General features: G+C 39.6%; 1 protein-coding gene across 1 annotated transcript in view; it reads left to right on the top strand.

Annotated features, from left to right (window-relative positions):
- Positions 1 to 18,276, top strand: part of slit1.S (slit guidance ligand 1 S homeolog) — a 233,092-nt gene that overhangs the window by 168,657 nt on the left and 46,159 nt on the right. Inside the window, 5 exon segments of the mRNA NM_001087109.1 lie at positions 6,609 to 6,680; positions 8,292 to 8,363; positions 12,614 to 12,685; positions 15,038 to 15,181; positions 16,116 to 16,279. Coding sequence (NP_001080578.1) covers positions 6,609 to 6,680; positions 8,292 to 8,363; positions 12,614 to 12,685; positions 15,038 to 15,181; positions 16,116 to 16,279 — 524 coding nt within the window.

Raw genomic sequence — 18,276 nt, 5'->3', positions numbered from 1 at the left:
TTCCCTATTTTAAATCTGTCACAACATTGGCTGCAGTAATTAGTCTGTACAGTATAGGGGTGTTTGGGCCTAATGAGCTGCTCCACCCTGGTGTTACTGTATACGGCAGTACTTTTTCACACAGTACATTCACATGGGCAGAGATGAAGTCCATTAGTAGCGATGGACAAATAAATTCAGCAGGCATGGATTTGCGACAAATTTCCTCGTTTCACCACCTGCGAATAAATTTGCGAAACTGCGGTGACAAATGTCGTGTTGACGTGGAGCAAAATCATTCAGACACCCATTTATTCAATTAGTTTTGGTAATTTTCTCCATTTTGCAAACTTTTTCACAGTTTCACAAATTATTTGCGAAGCAAAATGGGACGCATTCGCCCATCACTAACCATCAACAAATGTTCTGCAGAATAATTAATGTGCTGCTGATCTGCGCCACTATTTTTAGGCAAGGAAGCAAAATGAATGGTGCACTCTAGAGCAATGGTTCTCAAAATGCTGGGCTGCCCCCCTAGTGGGACCTGGAGGACTGGAAGGGGTGGACTCAGCCTGAAGGCTTATCTGGATGAGCTTTTGAAGAAATGCATATTTGCATAAAGGCCATTTATGATGATATATATATATATATATATATATGAAGAGGATCAGCACTCCGTTTCTAAAACACGATAATTTATTGTAGTGTCACAGTTTCAATAACTACAATAAATTATGTGTTTTGGAAACGGAGTGCTGGTCCTCTTCATAATTATCAACAAACACCCGGAAAACGATACATTGTGAAGGAGTGAAGGAGGTATCATCTGTGTTATCGTTTTATATATATATATATATATATATATATATATATATATATATATATATATAGCCTAAAAATCACCAGCATTCACGTGTCAAGTGACGATCAGTTCTTAAAGGAATATGCAAACGATCAGACTTTCAAGTGCTTTCAAGTGAACTTTCTCTCTTTATCAAGCTTCAACCACCATTACTGACAAGAGACGAACACGTATAGATGCACCAAGGCACAGAATACTCTATTTCTGGACATGTACAGACAGTTGCCAAGGAAACTCTTTTGGACATTTTATATGTAAGAGCGCGAATATAAGGGATAATATGTCACTTATAAGGACTTTTATGACAATATACCTTTCAGAGATCTTAAAGCTGGCTTCAGATATTCTTAGAAGGTACTTTATATCTTACAATACACAAGTTATGAATTATTTAAATGGTGCACAATAAGAGTTTTAAAGAGACAGATGTGCTTCTGAGACAGAGATATTGCCGGAGAGGTAAATGTACCCATGGAAACATTGACTACTGATAAGGCAGATGGCAGATTATAGATATCAAGGCATATATTGGTATATTGATGGATAAACTGATAGACCCATGATAGATAGATAGATAGATAGATGATAGATAGATAGATAGATAGATAGATAGATACAGGGGTGCTTCGACAATGAGGCAAGTTGAGGATGTCGCCTCAGGCGGCAGCGCCCCACAAGGTACCAGGGGCAGCAAAAATGCTGATCCTGGTACTTTAAGAGCGAATTTCCAGGGGAGGGGGGGCAGCAGCAGTTGCGGCGACAGAGGGGCCAGGATCGCCCCTGGATAGATAGATAAAAGATAGATAGATAGATAGATAGATGATAGATAGATAGATAGATAGATAGATAATAGATAGATAGATGATAGATAGATAGATAGATAGATAGATAGATAGATAGATAGATAGATAGATAGATAGATAGATAGATAGATGATAGATAGATAGATAGATAGATAGACACCTGCTGAGGTCATGTATAAGACAATGGCAGATGTCCCTTTTACAAGTGGAAGATAGCATGATCTGCACTGGGTTTCGTACAATAATCCGAATAATTTGTGGTTTTCGGGCGATAATCTGAAAAAGAGTTTTCAGGCGTCAAATCTGAAAAAAATCATACGATTCAGATTTTTTCACGATTTTTCCCTTACGAGATTTTTTTGAGTTAATTTAATGATAAAGGTGGATGGGAGTTTGGTCAAAGTCGGTTTACTTTAATAATGAGAATTTTTGGGATTTTAGAAAATAATCCCCTAAATGTTCAGAAGGGTCAAACAATTATGAATAGGATTGATACTTCTTAGGCCCAGAAAAGGTCTGTAGGCCTGAGTTGATCAGGTGCGGCCAGGGCCGGATTTACATAGCGGTCGCCCCTAGGCCCACTGCCGTTTGTCCCCCCTGTCCCCTACCCTTTATTTATGCAAATTTTCATGGAGATTGTATCTCCTGCGCATCCCCAGTGTTTTTGAACCAATGTGGGTGTGGTTGGGCAGCATGCCGCCCCCCTAAAATCCTGCCACCGTAGGACTGGGCCTAGGTGGCCTTTCCACAAATCCGGGCCTGGGTGCAGTATGTCACTAATTCTGACATGTCAGACGCATTGTATGACTACTACTGTGCGCATTGTATGACTACTACTGTGCACATTGTTGTCTGGTGAGTAACCAGTGCACTTGAGCCTACACCACAGACCCTTGTGGTTTAGTGTGGCTGGTAAAAGCTTAATGTAGACCTGCCTCACCATGTGTTACATAGCGCCAGACACAATTCCCCCATATAATTACTGCAGTGCTATTACAGCTGATGACTATCACTGTCCAGTTTTCTGCTAGGCTGAAATGACTTGAGTATTACACAGCTGTGCTCCAACAGCCGTAAGACTCAATGAAGCCGAAAGCATTACATGCGCTTTAGTAAAACACTAAATCATTACACAGTCCCCCCTATGCTGACATTTCCTAAATGTAATGAATTGTGCCTTAATAACCTCAGCGCTTTGACTTCACAAGCGCAGCTGTCAGGTCACTTTGTCTTTTTGTCTGGGGGGCTGTTAGCAAGTCATTTGAGGAAGTATTAATGGAGTAATGCCTGGGATCTTTATTCAGCTCTAAAAAGGGCACATGCTACAGTGACTGGGCAGTGCACAATTTTAATATCAGTAACAAGGAATTTTTTTCCCTTCATTGTGCTTGCTTGGACCACTTGTATCAAGAAGAGGGATCTAAATGAGTCTCTGCACCGCTGTCTAATACCTGTTTTATCATCTATGAATTGTACTTCCGTAGAGCTCAAGCCTCCTGTATGTTTCAGTGTTCAAGCACGGATAATCTTCTTATGGAAATCCAGTTATGCAGCATGACCCTCATAATAGAGAGCTCAGCTAAATGTTGATTCAGAGAGGATTTATGTCTCTTGTTGGACACCGGAGGAAACCTAATCTTTAAAGAGGTTTTTCTTAAGTGCTGTTATAAAGTGAAATGTAATAAGAACAACTCGCAGCTCAGCTGTGGTTTTCCAGGTTCCTTGACAGATAGACATACAGCCACATATAAACCTTGACTTGTGGCAGACTTCAGAGATGTTGCCATCAACACCATTTTGGTTTTCTGCAAGCTGAAAGCTTCTTTTTAAAACATTGCATGACCATCCAACCTAACAATAACGGTTGATCAAATAGGAAAATGCATGTTGCAATGTGAGCAACTGTATCCAAGGGGTTACCTAATTTGGTAGTAGCTTGGAGCTTATCTGTACTACTGCAACCTAATGTCCATCACTATAGGCTCAAAGGGACGCACTGCAGTTTTTATGGCTGGAATTCTGAAGCTTGTAGGCTAAGTTTCCATCAATGCTTCATGCCTGATTTGTGCATGGCTGATAAGTCTCCGAAACCTATTTACAGTATATATAATTGTTAGTAATAGTTTTGTGCCTTTTTTTTTAAGCAGTCTGTATTTTTGGTTTAGGTACTTGTTTCTTCAACAGGAGAAGGTCCAGGATCTTTTTTTCTGCTGGCCCGAAGCCTGTTAGTGGAGCTCATATAAATAACTCATGACCCAGCTATTACTTTTTGTATAATGTGGGCAAAGACATTTTTTAAAAGACTAAAATGCTCCATGATATCTGACCTCCCTCTAACTCTGCCTAGCAATATAATAAAAGGTCAAAAGCGGGACCTTCACCGCTTTTTTTTCTAATTTTTGATCCTCGTAGACTAGTCTGGCCAATCAGAAGTTATTTGAAATTATAATCTATACTTTTGCTACATGGTGGGACCATCAAGCTGACCTGTTTGAAGACTTAAAGCAGTGGTTGTTATAATATTTTAGTCCAAATTCTACTTGGAGGTTCAGCTTTTGGTCAAGGATCTCTTGGCTCACAATAGTGTTTGAGATCTTAGGTGTATCAGCTAAGAACACAATTAAAGTTTAACCTTAAATCCAAATCTAACTATATTTTACCTTCAATTTTGGCTTTTAGGTGTATATATAATAGCAAGCAGGCATTCTTACCTAAACAGCCTTTAGACTGAGCCCCCCATGCTACTACTCTGTATCCAGTTGGTGAATGGGAGTGATACTGTACTAGCCAGAATGTGGCTACTATATAGAGAAGGCATATTCTCTAAAAATATGTTTAAAATGCAAGAAATATTGTATGTTTTCTTTCTTGCTTGAAATAAAAATGTTTAATATTCATAAGTAGTGGTATGCAGCTTCTTGAAGTGTTTCTTATAAGCACTTTTTTCTACTTTGCTTTGCCTGGCACAGTGCCAGCTTATAGAATAATTCATATTGCTAAAATGAAGTGGAGACATAGGGCATGAGCATGTGTGGTGCATGAACTATGTAAATTATCTCCTGCTTCTGCAGAAACAGATTCATGAATTTCTTATGCTAGCACTGGAATAATTCTAGGGATCTCTCTAGATTTGCTTTACTGACTGATTTACTGCAATCTCATTACCAAGTTTAGAAAATGAAACTCCTCAAAATATCGGAGTATTAAAATGATGGGGTCTCCCATTAAAGAAAGGAGGCCAGCTAGACCTGAGAGGTGCAGCTGAACATAAGGTTAGGGGTAACACAGCATTGGGTTGCCACCTGTCCAGTTTTAACAACCCGATTTTCACAAGGGCTGTCCGCATACCTCCCAACTGTCCCGTTTTTAGAGGGACAGTCTAGCTTTTGACAGCTCAACCAGCAGTCCCTCATTTGTACTGGAATGTCCCATTTTTCCCTGCACTGAACAGCCAGAAAAAGAAACAAAGTTTCTAACTTAATTGGCTTTTGGCAGAGAGCCCAGAACAGCCACAGCAGAAGATAAGAAACTTTTGTAACAATTTCGATATAAGCAAATAAGTCATTGTAACAATATAAGATAACAGATCCCTTGGGAAAAGTTCGACTCGCAGCTTAAAGGGCAATTCACCTTCATTAGCAAAACTGTAATAACTGAAAAAATCACAGAAATATGTTCAAACTTTCAAAACCTGCCAATTTTTTTAAAATGAACATGGTAATTGGGGGGGTGTGGCCATAAAAATAGGTTGTGGTTGTGGTTTTCCTGGGGGTTAAAAGAAAGTCTAATAATCTGGAAACCATTAAAAATGAAGAACAGTTGTCAAATTATTTCTAATGCCTAGGCCCAGTAACCCATAGCAACCAACCAAAGGTTAGTTTACCAAAAGATGGCCAGTAAATGACACCTTCTGATTTCCTTCTGTTTAGTTTACAAGGCCAGGATTAGCCCTTAACGTATATTTAAAAGTGAATTTCCCCTTTAAATTCACAGATTAACCATGGTTAGGCTTGGACAGTTGAACAGGTCTCACTGAATCTAGTGAATGTTTTAAGTGCACTATACTGGCTCAGGACCACCATCAGGGGGGCACTGGGGGCCCAATGGCTTCTATGGGGTCCAGCCGTGCTGCATTTCCTGGATTAGCCGGGTCCCCCTTTACCTGCCAAAGTTGAAGCCGAGTTGAGCTGAAGTAGGAGCCGAGCCATACTGAACACCAATTTTTTATTCTAAACCTTTGGGCACTGTTTTTTTTTAACTTGGGGGGGGCTGGCTGCTGAGGTTTTTTTTTTAATTTGGGGAGGCCCTGGTCACAAATATTTTTTTTTTTTAATTTGTAGGGGGCCACGCAACCAATGTTTTTTTTCTTTACTTGTAGGGGGGCCCAGAAAATTTTGTTGGGCCCGCAAATTCTGATGGGGGCCCTGTACTGGCTAGTGAGAACTGTACCAAAGAATGTGTCTGAGTTACCACTGCGGTGCCAGGATGTCTGTGTTTATGTGGCTGAAACAATATGTAATGACTAAAGTCATAGATTTGGAAAAATATATTTAATTTAGATATGAATAAATCATTGTGTGAGTATTGCCGTAAATTTTTCTAACTGATTTCCTTCTTCCTGGTGCCAAAACTGCTATAGATACAGAATCAAAGCCAGAGCAATAGTCTAAGAAGAATCATAACATCAACAATCTTGTATCTGAAGTGATGAATGCAATAAATGGCTCATTAAAGAAGACAAATCTATTTAATGTCATAAATAATAACTACAAGTTCCAGCCATCAAAGGTTCATGGCTCTTGCAGTCTGCAGCAGCTGAGGCTCTGGGATTGACATCTGTAGTTTGAAAGGCTTAGCGCCCTCTATTGGCAAGAATGATGGTGCACAGGAGACTAGGCTGGGCCTCAGACTCAATCTTACACACCGTTTCAATATTAACATTTGTTTCTCTGTTTTTTCCATAGACGCTTGGAGCTCAATGGTATCAAATCTGTTCCACCTGGTGCCTTTTCACCCTACAAAAAGCTGCGCAGAATGTAAGTAGAGCATGCATCGGCATACAAACAGCAGTAATTTATAGTTTCACATGACTCTGACATACTGTATATTGAGAACAGCCAACAATTTTACTGACACAGGTGCACTAGCCAATAACCCGGAGCAACCAAACAGAACATTCCATTCATTAGTCTAATGTAGACTGTCTCCTAAAAGCTAATTGCTGATTGGTGGCATTGGGTTACTGTACTCAGTGTTGCTACCCTTTCTAGGAAAACAATACCAGCCCACTATATTTTTATGTTATTTTCGCCATTAATGACATTAGCATCAAACAACATTTTTACCGGTTAGGTAGCAACCCTAGTGCTGATGCTAAGGGGCCCATTTACTAAGGGTCGAAATGAATTCAAAGTGAATTTTTGAATTCAAAACAGTTGAATTTCGAAGTAATTTTTGGGTACTTCGACCATCGAATAGGCCAAAATTCGATTTGAATTGAAAAAACATTGAATATTCGACCATTGGAGAATCAAAGTACCGTCTCTGTAAAAAACGTCGACACTTCGCCACCTTAAACCTGCCGAATTGCTATGTTAGCCTCTGGGGACCTGCTAGAACCTATAGGCTGTATTTGGCTACGTTTTTAGAAGTCAACGTTTTTTTTTGGAAAATCGTTCGAACAATAGATCGATTAAATCGTTGGATTCGAACGATTTCTACGTTCGATTAAACGATTTGAATTAGATCGAAAATGGCTAAATGTAATCAAAAAAAACTTTGACTATCGAATTTCTACAATTCGATGGTCGAATTTCGAAGTTTTACCACTTCGAAATTCGACACTTAGTAAATGGGCCAATAAGGGGCCCATTTACTAAGGGTCGAAGTGAATTCAAAGTGAATTTTCGAATTCAAAAACTTCGAATTTCGAAGTAATGTTTGGGTACTTCGACCATCGAATAGGCCATAATTCAATTCGAAATTGAAAAAACTTTGAATATTCGACTTTGAAAATCGAAATACCGTCTCTTTAAAAAACTTCGACACTTCGCCACCTTTAACCTGCCGAATTGCTGTGTTAGCCTATGTGGACCTTCTAGAACCTATAGGTAGTATTTGGCTAAGTTTTTAGAAGTCAAAGGTTTTTTTTGCAAAATCATTCGATCGATCGATTAAGTCTAGAATCCAGAGTCGGACTGGGCCGGTGGGACACTTGGAAAAACCCGGTGGGCCTCTGGCACTTGTGGGCCCCACCGGCCCAGATCCCCACTTCTTCCTCCTGCCGCAACCTCCCTTATTCAGGCCAGTTGCTGCAAAAACACAGTGCACACACGCATGACCCAGTGGAGGGGGGCCCTGAGATAGCAGCCCCAGTGGGCCCTGGGCCCCCGCAATTTGACCCTGCTGGAACCTATAGATTCTTTGTGCAAAATGCCAGAGGCATAGACAGTCACTCTATATATACTGTATATATTGGTCCTGTTGGTGCTGTTTAGGCCTCTGTGTACTTAGGACCTATTATGAATCTCTGTCCGGACCTAGTATTAAAGCATTGACTAACAGAGGCTGCTGGGAGTTGCATTTCAGTGTTAGGGTTGCATAAGCAATGTCACTTCTCATTGACTATTTTTCTTCCTTTGTTTCAGAGACCTGAGCAACAACCAAATTTCGGAGATCGCCCCCGACGCTTTCCAGGGTCTTCGCTCGCTCAATTCCCTGTAAGCCAAACTCAGTCTGTGTGGTCAAGTAAAATTCAATTACAGAAAGAGCGCAGCACAAATATCCGAAATGTATGAGCTCATGTTGCGCGCTCGCAGACTTTCCTTATTTAAGGCAGATTTTAATCTTATTTCTGTGGCAGAATCCTATTACCCCCTGTATTAAATGCCACGTGTGTCATACTGGGAAAATAAATATCTGCTATCAATGCTCACGGCTCTGGCAGCAATTGCATAAACCCAATTACCTCCGAAAGGGATCTTAATACAATGAGGTTTGGGATGGCTGCTCTGGAAGATGTGAATTTTAATGTGACTTCTTTCTGTCGTCTGGAAACTGGAATTGATGAGTTTTCGGCAGCTCTGCCCTTTCAGATTAATTAGGGCTTCATATAGGAAAAAACATAATTAAGCATTCTCCTTAAATACGCAGTGATTTACAAAGCTGTAAAAATAGCCCTAAAGTGGTTCCTATTGATTGGCTCCGGTAGGGCTACTTGGCTACAGCAGGAAACCTTGAACACTGCCTCGGATGTAAATAATGCAAATAAATCTTATTTATTCACAGGGTGAAGTATAGTTTATTCTTTGAGTATTTGTCTTGAACAGTTGGGTGCCCAGAACATTCTATCCTTGTGTGTTGGCCTTTATACTTACATTCATTTTTATAGCTATGGCACCTATTATCCGGAATGCTTGGGACCTTGAATTTTATATTATTTGGATCTCAGTCCATAGTATACCTTTAGTCTGCTAAAAAGCATTTAAACATTAAATAAACCCAAGAAGACTATTTTGCCCCCAGTCTGCCTAGTTACTCAATCTAACTGATCAAGTACAAGGTTCTGTTTTATTATTATAGAGAAAAAGCAAGTCATTTTTATTATTATAGAGAAAAAGCAAGTCATTTTTTAAAACTAGAATTATTTGCTTAAAATGAAGTCTATGGCTGATGGACTTTCTGCAAGCTTTCTGGATATTGTGCTTCTGGATAACAGATCCTACACCTGGAGCTGCCATAGTCAATATCTGTTATACAGAAAGCTCTGAATTATGGGCAGGCCATCTCCATTATAATCAAATAATTATAATTAAAAAAAAACGATTTCTTTTTCTCTGTAGTAATAAAACAGTAGCTTGTATTTGATTCCAACAAAGATATAATTAATCCTTATTGGAGGCAAAAAAATCCCGTTGGGTTCATTTAATCTATAAATTACCTTTTAAGCAGACTTAAGGTATGGAGATCCAAATTACCAATAGACCCTTTTTTGGAAAACCCCTGGTCCCGAGCATTATGGAAAACAGGTTCCATAATTGTATTACAAATTTACAACTTTTGTAATAAACAAAATTTGTAATGCCCTCCTGTGCAGCCGCTGCCTGCTTAAATGACCAGTAACAACAAATTTGTTTTTAAAAAAAATTTGTTAGTGTACTAAGGAAAAAAACCACAAGGCAAATTAAATTTTAAATTGCAAAGCCTTTATTAAGAAATAACTTACTGAAACTCTGCTTCCGGTCCTCTTCAGAAAAGGCGACAGGGCGACGATCCATCGTGTGGCACTCAATTTCTCCTCCCTGGTTATCTCCTATAAGGAAGGCAGGGAGGAGAAATCGAGCGCCGCCGCTTCCTGTACTCGCATGCAGTTATTAGATCCATCGTGCGGCGCTCGATTTCTCCTCCCTGCCTTCCTTATAGGAAATAGCTAGGAAAGAGAAATTGAGTGACGCACACTGGATCGTCACCCTGTCGCCTTTTCTGAAGAGGATCGCAAGCAAGCGGAGTTTCGGTAAGTTGTTTCCTAATAAAGACTTTGCGATTTTAAAGTTTAATTTGTCTTGGTGGGTTTTTTTTCAATGTATACTAAGAATTTTTTGATGTTATATTAATTTTTTGGGTGTTAATTGTCCTTTAAGCCCTTATCTTACCTCTTCTTGGTCTGGATAATCAGTGACAAGTCCCGCCCTTTTACATCACCATTTTCTCTTTTGTATCACTGACTGCTTATTTAAATCATAGCCTCGCCCACTTACACCATTGCCCTGCCCACTATGTCACTGCTCCACCCACCTTACTCTCCCCAGCTAATACGTTTATTTTTCAAATGTAGCAACCCTAACTGCCTGCAAAGTTATAGCAATTAAATTAGTTGCAATTGCTAGTTTCTGCCTAACATTATCATGATCTGATGACCTTATGCAGTAGGCTTTATGACAGCAAGAGAGTGCCCTTATTGCTATAGGCAGCAATATGGTAGGTCTCACAACCAGAGAATAAACTAGGATTTGTAATCAATACATTTATATGTATAGCTTTTTAAAACTAAAACATATATGAGACTGCCACTCTGCTTTTAAGTAGGGCACATTTTCCATATAACTGCCTATTAAAGACACTAAAGCAGGATATTAAACCTTAGTTGTAAAACATAGTCCTTTTTCCCCTTTAATTTCATCGTAGTGGAAACTTGGCATTGGCTTCCGCCGAGCATCCAGCTGGGGATCCCCAGACTCTGTGCTGTATCTCCTATAACTCAGAATTCATTTTGAATACATAAGGAGATCCACGCTAATGAATGTATCCGTGCATATTAGATGTGGCGAAATTTCTCCTGATGATTCTTTATTCCCTGCAGCCAGTGTATTTTTGGTTTGCTTTTCTGAAGACGCTGTGGGCTACAACCAATTCCAATTATCAACATTGGAAAAAACTATAAACTAACAAATTATCTGAGGATGTGTCATCTTGGGGAGAAGTCCACATGAAGGGAAAAGCTTCCCGTACTCACATGCAGTTATTAGATTCCCATTTAACTCATTATTGTGGTTGTCAGGGGTGTAACTAAAGAAGAAGCAGACCCTGTGGCTGCAGGGGGGCCTAGAAAGCATAGGGGCCCCATGAGGCCCAAATAATGAGCAATTTCAACATTTATTGGTAAAACAGGGCAATCTCTGGATATGTTGGCAGCCCTAAAATTAATTTGCTCTGGGGCCCAGTAACATCTAGTTAAACCACTGGTGGTTGTACTTCCCATCTTGTTCTAGACTTTGCAAAAATGCTTTAAACCACATAGTCCTGGTTTCAATAGTATAAAGCAATGCATAGAACCATAGCAAATTCTAGACTGCAGTAGTCTAATTACCTATATCATCCAATCAGGTCTTTGCTTTGATTCGTTAACTTGCAATAGACTCATAATATCTAAGTGCTAGTTTGTTGCATCAGAGCATTGTTTTTTTTTGATGGGTTCAGTGACATTTGAAAATTGGAAAGAGTGAAAAAAATTATGGAAAATAATTAAAAAAAACTATATATAAAAAAATCAAAAAGAATGCCAGTTGAAAAGTTGTTTAGAATTGGGAATTCTATAACAAACTAAAAATTAACTGAAATGTGAACTGAAATGTGAACCGCCCCCTTAACGTACCCATCGAGAAGTGGGGTTTATTTATCAAGACTGGGGCACATTTGCACCTGGGCAGTAACTTATAGATTAATTTTTTTCTGCCAGCTGCAGGTAGAACAATTAGAGGGCATGTAAAGGCAAAAAAATAATACCCCATTTTTACTTTCTTTAATGAAAAAGAAACCTATCTCCAATATACTTTAATTAAAAAATGTGTACCTTTTTTATAAGAGACCTGACTGTATGCAGTGAAATTCTCCCTTCATTTACTGCTGTGGATAGGAATTGTCAGACGGTCCCTACAATGAAACAATCATACTTATGAACAGCAGGGGGAGCCCTCGCCTTACTTCCCAGCCATGCAGAACTCAAGCAGCTTTGTTAAGCAGCCCAGCAGCCCAGACCACACTGAGCATGTGCACAGTCTTAGTCTTGCAAAGATGTATAATAAAGTTACAAGATGGTGGCCCCCTGTAGCCAACTTTGAAAGCATAAATTATTTGTTTGATTAGGCTTGTGGTGCAGTAAGTTCATGTTTATATTTGGTATACAAAATACAGCATTTCTAGCCTTATTCTATTTTAGACTTTACATGCCTTTTAAATAAAAAATGTTATTGGATGACAGGATTTACTGCCCTTTGCTAATAAATCAAACCCTTTGTGTATCTCATATAGACTTATTCCATGTCTGTGACTTGCCCCCATGTCGGTACTTAAACTGCTGTTGTATCTTATTATGCTTCATGTTCAATTGGTGTCCAACACTCTGAAAATCTTTTGGACACTAAATACTAAAAGGTTGTCTTCTAAACTCTAACAAAATTCTCATTTTTTCCAGGGTTTTATATGGCAACAAAATTACAGACCTCCCCAAAGGTGTGTTTAGTGGTCTTCATGCCTTGCAGCTGCTGTAAGTAAGGTTCTACCCTCAGTTGGGTTATATTGATGACTGTACCCAGAACTCTCTTCTGCACCTGATGTGTGAGATGAATGAAAAAAAAACTGTAGCTTCTCGTGGCAAACTTGAATGAGAGACGGGTTTAATGTGTAGCACTGATGGTACTTTCACCCTATTAAGACCTGTTTGTGTATTAGTGGTTTCCATTAGTATACAAAGCCAAAGCCACCTGCTCCTTCTAATAACATCTGGGTCTAACACTTAAACGCAGAAGTATTTCTCCAATGTCCCCTGCATGGACTCAAAATAGCCATTGTATCCCTTAAAATCAGTTTGAAACCTTTTGTCCAAAGACAGTACTGCCATGTTTATTTGTATGGCCATTCACCAATAATACCTCCATCCATATTGATGGACAGTGTTCTCTTATACCACAGCCAACCACACATCTGCACCCTAATACTAAGGTATTTTGTGATCACATCATATTGCCCAGGGACAGAATGTAAATAGTAGAAAATCCATCCCTTTACTGTGAGCTTAGCTGGAGGAAGGTCAGAAACCTCTAATTAATAAGTGTAAAATGCCTCTTCTGCACAGAAGCTTTGAGTGGTGTAATTTTTCAATTACTGGTATCTAGACTGCTCTGGAATTGATGTGCAGAGGCAGTAGGGACATGGTTGGGACAGGTGATAACATAATTCATAAAGTAATATACTGAGCAAAAAAAGCAGAATGTTCAGTGTTGAGCCAGACAGGCAGCAGAATATTGATGGAGACATAACATCATGGTAAGTGTAGGTACCTATGTGATGGCTCTGTGGAATCCTCTGAAATTTTATTTAACTAGAATCATGACAATTTGTGATGGTTGAATCGATCCTCACATTCTTCATGCTTAATTCCCCTTGAACCAAATTGTTTAGTGACTTGCTGCCCATTTTGGTTTCTCTTTTGTCTGACCATGAACAGTTTTCATTTCATTCAGGGATCTTGTTAACAGACAGTTAAACAAAATAATCAGTTAAAAATAATACATTATTTACACTAATTTTCATGCTTTAATAGTTGGCCCAAACTACTGTAATGTACAACAACTGGACGGCCACCAGTTTGACATTTTTTCACAGCAAGCATAACTGTTCCATAATCATACGTGTATCCCATGTAAGGCCTATTTATTTTTCTAGTCAATTTAAGGGGTAATTCTCCTTAGAATTTACTTAACTTTATTTAGATAATGTTGTTTCCAAGACAGTTTGCACTTGGACTTTATATTCTTTGTGTTTTTTCAAATGATTTTGTTCTGCAATTGTTAAGTTTTAAGCCTGTTCAGTTGCTAGGGTCCCACTTACCCAACAACCAGGGTGTGGTTTAATGTAAGACTGAGGAATGGGGAGAAAGAAAGTGGTGTTCAAACAAGAAGAATCAAGTCAAAATACACAAATATTTTACATCTGTTGATTGCAAGCTCTTGTGGGAAGGGTTATCAGATTATGCTGGTTTATTCTGTAACTGTTGTTTAATTTATTTTAAGTTGCATATTTATTTTCTATTAGCATTCAGATGTTGTATTCAGTGTAGTAACTATAGAGGAAGCAGACCTTGGTTTCCCCTATAGCTTTAAGAACCCCCCCTGGCCCCCCTCTTACCTAACTCTCACGAGCAACGGGGAGTAGGGTGATATTGCCGGGCGGGTGGGCAGACCTCCCCAAAGGTGTGTTTAGTGGTCTTCATGCCTTGCAGCTGCTGTAAGTAAGGTTCTACCCTCAGTTGGGTTATATTGATGACTGTACCCAGAACCCTCTTCTGCACCTGATGTGTGAGAGGAACGAAACAAACTGTAGCTTCCCATGGCAAACTTGAATGAGAGACGGGCTAAATGTGTAGCACTGATGGTACTTTCACCCTATTCAGACTGTTTGTGTATTATTGGGCAGGTGGGCATGTGGAGGGAGGGCCAGGTAGGTGCACAACAGTCCCCCTGGTGCACCATTGTCACTTCACAGATTCTATGTCTTATGTATATGAGACCACCACCCCAAGTTATTTATCTTTCAGCAAAGTACTTCCCCTCAGAAATTTGAAAGCAATTTCCATCTTCAATCAAGTTCCCAGTGCAGCTTCATTTTTTCGTGTAATGCCATCCGTAAAATCCAGACCTTGGAGCTTCTATAGGACTATAGCTGGGGGTACTCTTGGAGATCGCCAAATGAGCGGATCTTTAACTAGTTTGGATACATACTGGGTCAAATGGGCTTAGTAAAGGCCTAGGGAAACCAGGACTGCAGGCCAGAACATTAATAATTCTGTTCATTAATTAGCATGTATGTCTCTAATCCCATTGTTTTTATCTGTCCTCAGACTTCTCAACGCCAACAAAATAAACTGCATCCGAGCCGACACTTTCCAGGACTTACAAAACCTGTCGCTCCTGTCGCTTTACGACAACAAGATTCAGAGTTTGGCCAAAGGCACCTTTGCTGCTCTCCGTGCCATCCAGACTCTGTAAGTGTCAGTGTTGTATGAGAGTGTTCATTCAAATATCCCTCTAATAGAATGGCACGCCAGGAATACTGATCACTGCAATATTATCCGAGAAATGTTGAAACACCTGGCACCACTGGAAACTACCTCCCATAACAGCGTATGGGCATAGTGCTGCTGCCCTTTGAACACAAGGCACTGAGGTTCTTATGGATGCTGGGTTTTCATTTTGAGGGGTTGAACTTGATGGACTTTGTCTTTTTTCAGCCCGATATAACTATGTAACTATGCTGCATGGCTTCTTGTTCTTGAAAGCAATGTGCTCCATTCATACAGCCCTAAATGTAAACTTAAATAAAATAAACCTAAATAAGACTTGGGCCCTAAAAGCATTTGGTAAATAAACCTTCTGCTGTGGCATTGCCCTATAATAAAGAACACCATTCCCTTAAGCTGGCCATAGATGCAAAGATCCGATCGTATGAATCATCGTACGATCGGACTTTCCCATCTCCCGACCTGCCACTAACCATTCAGATCAAAGTCTTACCAGTCAGATTAGTTAAAGAACAGATCAGCAATGTTCTGCCCCTGACAGCAATCGTACGATATCTATGTCCAACCAAAACTAGTGACAGTCTCCCACTGAAAATCGTATGATCAGCAATACACGCAGAGATATTATTCACAGCCGACAGAAATTTTCTAACCTGTCCGATCGACCAAAACGACCGATCTCCGCCGGACGAAAAATGTCGGGGCTCTCCACACACATTCCGAAAATCGTACGAATCCTCGATTCGTATGATCAGATCTTTGCGTCTATGGCCAACTTTAAACATATTAATCTCATACAGTCTTGCTATTATACCTGATTCTTTCACTTTTTCTCTCATTATTCCAATTCATACTCACTAATCCTTTGATGTAATATATCTATAAACCTTCTGTCTAGACACTTGGCGCAGAATCCTTTTATCTGTGACTGCAATTTGAAGTGGCTGTCAGATTTTTTGAGAACAAACCCCATCGAGACGAGTGGAGCTCGTTGTGCCAGTCCCCGGCGACTCGCCAACAAGCGCATTGGGCAGATAAAAAGCAAGAAGTTCAGATGTTCAGGTAAGATGCCAGGGAACCAGGCACATAAAACTTAACTGAAATAAATAAATTCTGTGCTCAGGGGATTACAAGAACCTGGTACTTGCCCACATACAATATTAATGGGGATCTAAAGACTCTTGTTCAACCATTTAGTTGTTGTTGGACAGTTCTGACCTCTGCACATCTTCTGCTTCTGCTTCTGCTTCATAGATCCCCACCATTATTGAGGTTCATGGATGACTTTTATGCATGTCATGCATATTAAAGCTTTACAAAGCAATGTATTTACACTGAAGACTTTAAGAACCAAGGGGATTGTGGGTAATGGCATGTTACCAACAGAACATAAGTAAATGTTTTTCTTAAAGGGATCCTGTCATCGGAAAACTTGTTTTTTTTTCAAAATGCATCAGTAAATAGTGCTACTCCAGCAGAATTCTGTACTGAAATCCATTTCTCAAAAGAGCAAACAGATTTTTTTATATTCAATTTTGAAATCTGACATGGGGCTAGACATTTTGTCAGTTTCCCAGCTGCCCCTGGTCATGTGACTTGTGCCTGCACTTTAGGAGAGAAATGCTTTCTGGCAGGCTGCTGTTTTTCCTTCTCAATGTAACTGAATGTGTCTCAGTGGGACATGGGTTTTTACTATTGAGTGTTGTTCTTAGATCTACCAGGCAGCTGTTATCTTGTGTTAGGGAGCTGCTATCTGGTTACCTTCCCATTGTTCTTTTGTTTGGCTGCTGGGGGGGAAAGGGAGGGGGTGATATCACTCCAACTTGCAGTACAGCAGTAAAGAGTGACTGAAGTTTATCAGAGCACAAGTCACATGACTCGGGGCAGCTGGGAAATTGACAATATGTCTAGCCCCATATCAGATTTCAACATGGAATATAAAAAAATCTGTTTGCTCTTTTCAGAAATAGATTTCAGTGCAGAATTCTGCTGGAGCAGCACTCTTAACTGATTCATTTTGAAAAAAAAATGTTTTCCCATGACAGTATCCCTTTAAAGGTGGGGAATGGGGTCTCTGACCCTAGCAACCAGTCATGGTATTCCTATCGGTGGGGGTGATGGGGTCACTGACCCTAGCAACCAGCCCTGGAATTTTTATGGGTGGGTGGGGGATGGGGTCACTGATCCTAGCAACCAGACCTGGAATTCTTATGGGTAGGTGGATGGGGTCACTGACCCTAGCAACTATCCCTGGAATCCTGCCCTTGCTCCCTTAAAAATAAAATACAAACGGTTATATAACATAAATACAGTGTGGAAAAATTTCAAGTATGCTTATCTTGTTATCCTATAAACAGACCAATCTTCGTTGAAGGTGAATTCACTGTAAAGTCACTCTGACTCGCCTTTGTTCTACATTAATAAAGTCTGCAGTTATTTCTTTTCCTAAATTAAATAACAAGTCATAAGAAAATTACAAAGAAGTACGGTAACTGCTCAAAGTAGAAACCTAATAACATATCATTAGGCAAGCATCGTTTTAAACTTGATAAACTACAAGCAGCGGAACATCACGCTCTTTAATTATGTAACAGGAGAAGCAGAGTGAAACTGGGAGAGAACAAAGCAATTTTATTCTTCTTCTTATCCGATTGGTCCGTCCTCCTCTACTAAAAAGGGGGTTGAAAGAAAACTTGCTGGACCTGTTAGGAACCATTTAACATGTAGAACAATTTAACCCCAAATGTTAGGTAGGTTCAGGCTGTATATAAATCTCATTTATCTGGGTTTATAGTGGGCACCATGAAACAGATAGTTATCTACCCCTCAGGGTTCATTTTATATCCTTAATTTTTTGAAGTGGTGCACTCATCATACTGCCCATAATGATAATACAGAGTTCAACAAAGAACAAAGGGAATCATGGAATCAACCCAATAGGCTGGTTTTAACTCCAAAAAAAAAAAAGATTAATTATATCTTAGTTTGGCTCAAGTACAAGCTACTGTTTTATTATTACAGAGAAAAAGGAAATCATTTTTAAAAACTTGGATTATTTG

This window comes from Xenopus laevis, chromosome 7S, assembly GCF_017654675.1.
Source record: "Xenopus laevis strain J_2021 chromosome 7S, Xenopus_laevis_v10.1, whole genome shotgun sequence".
NCBI classification, from domain to species: Eukaryota; Metazoa; Chordata; class Amphibia; order Anura; family Pipidae; genus Xenopus; species Xenopus laevis.
Note: the sequence above shows the minus strand (reverse complement) of the source record. Positions and strands in the feature narration are given on the sequence as shown.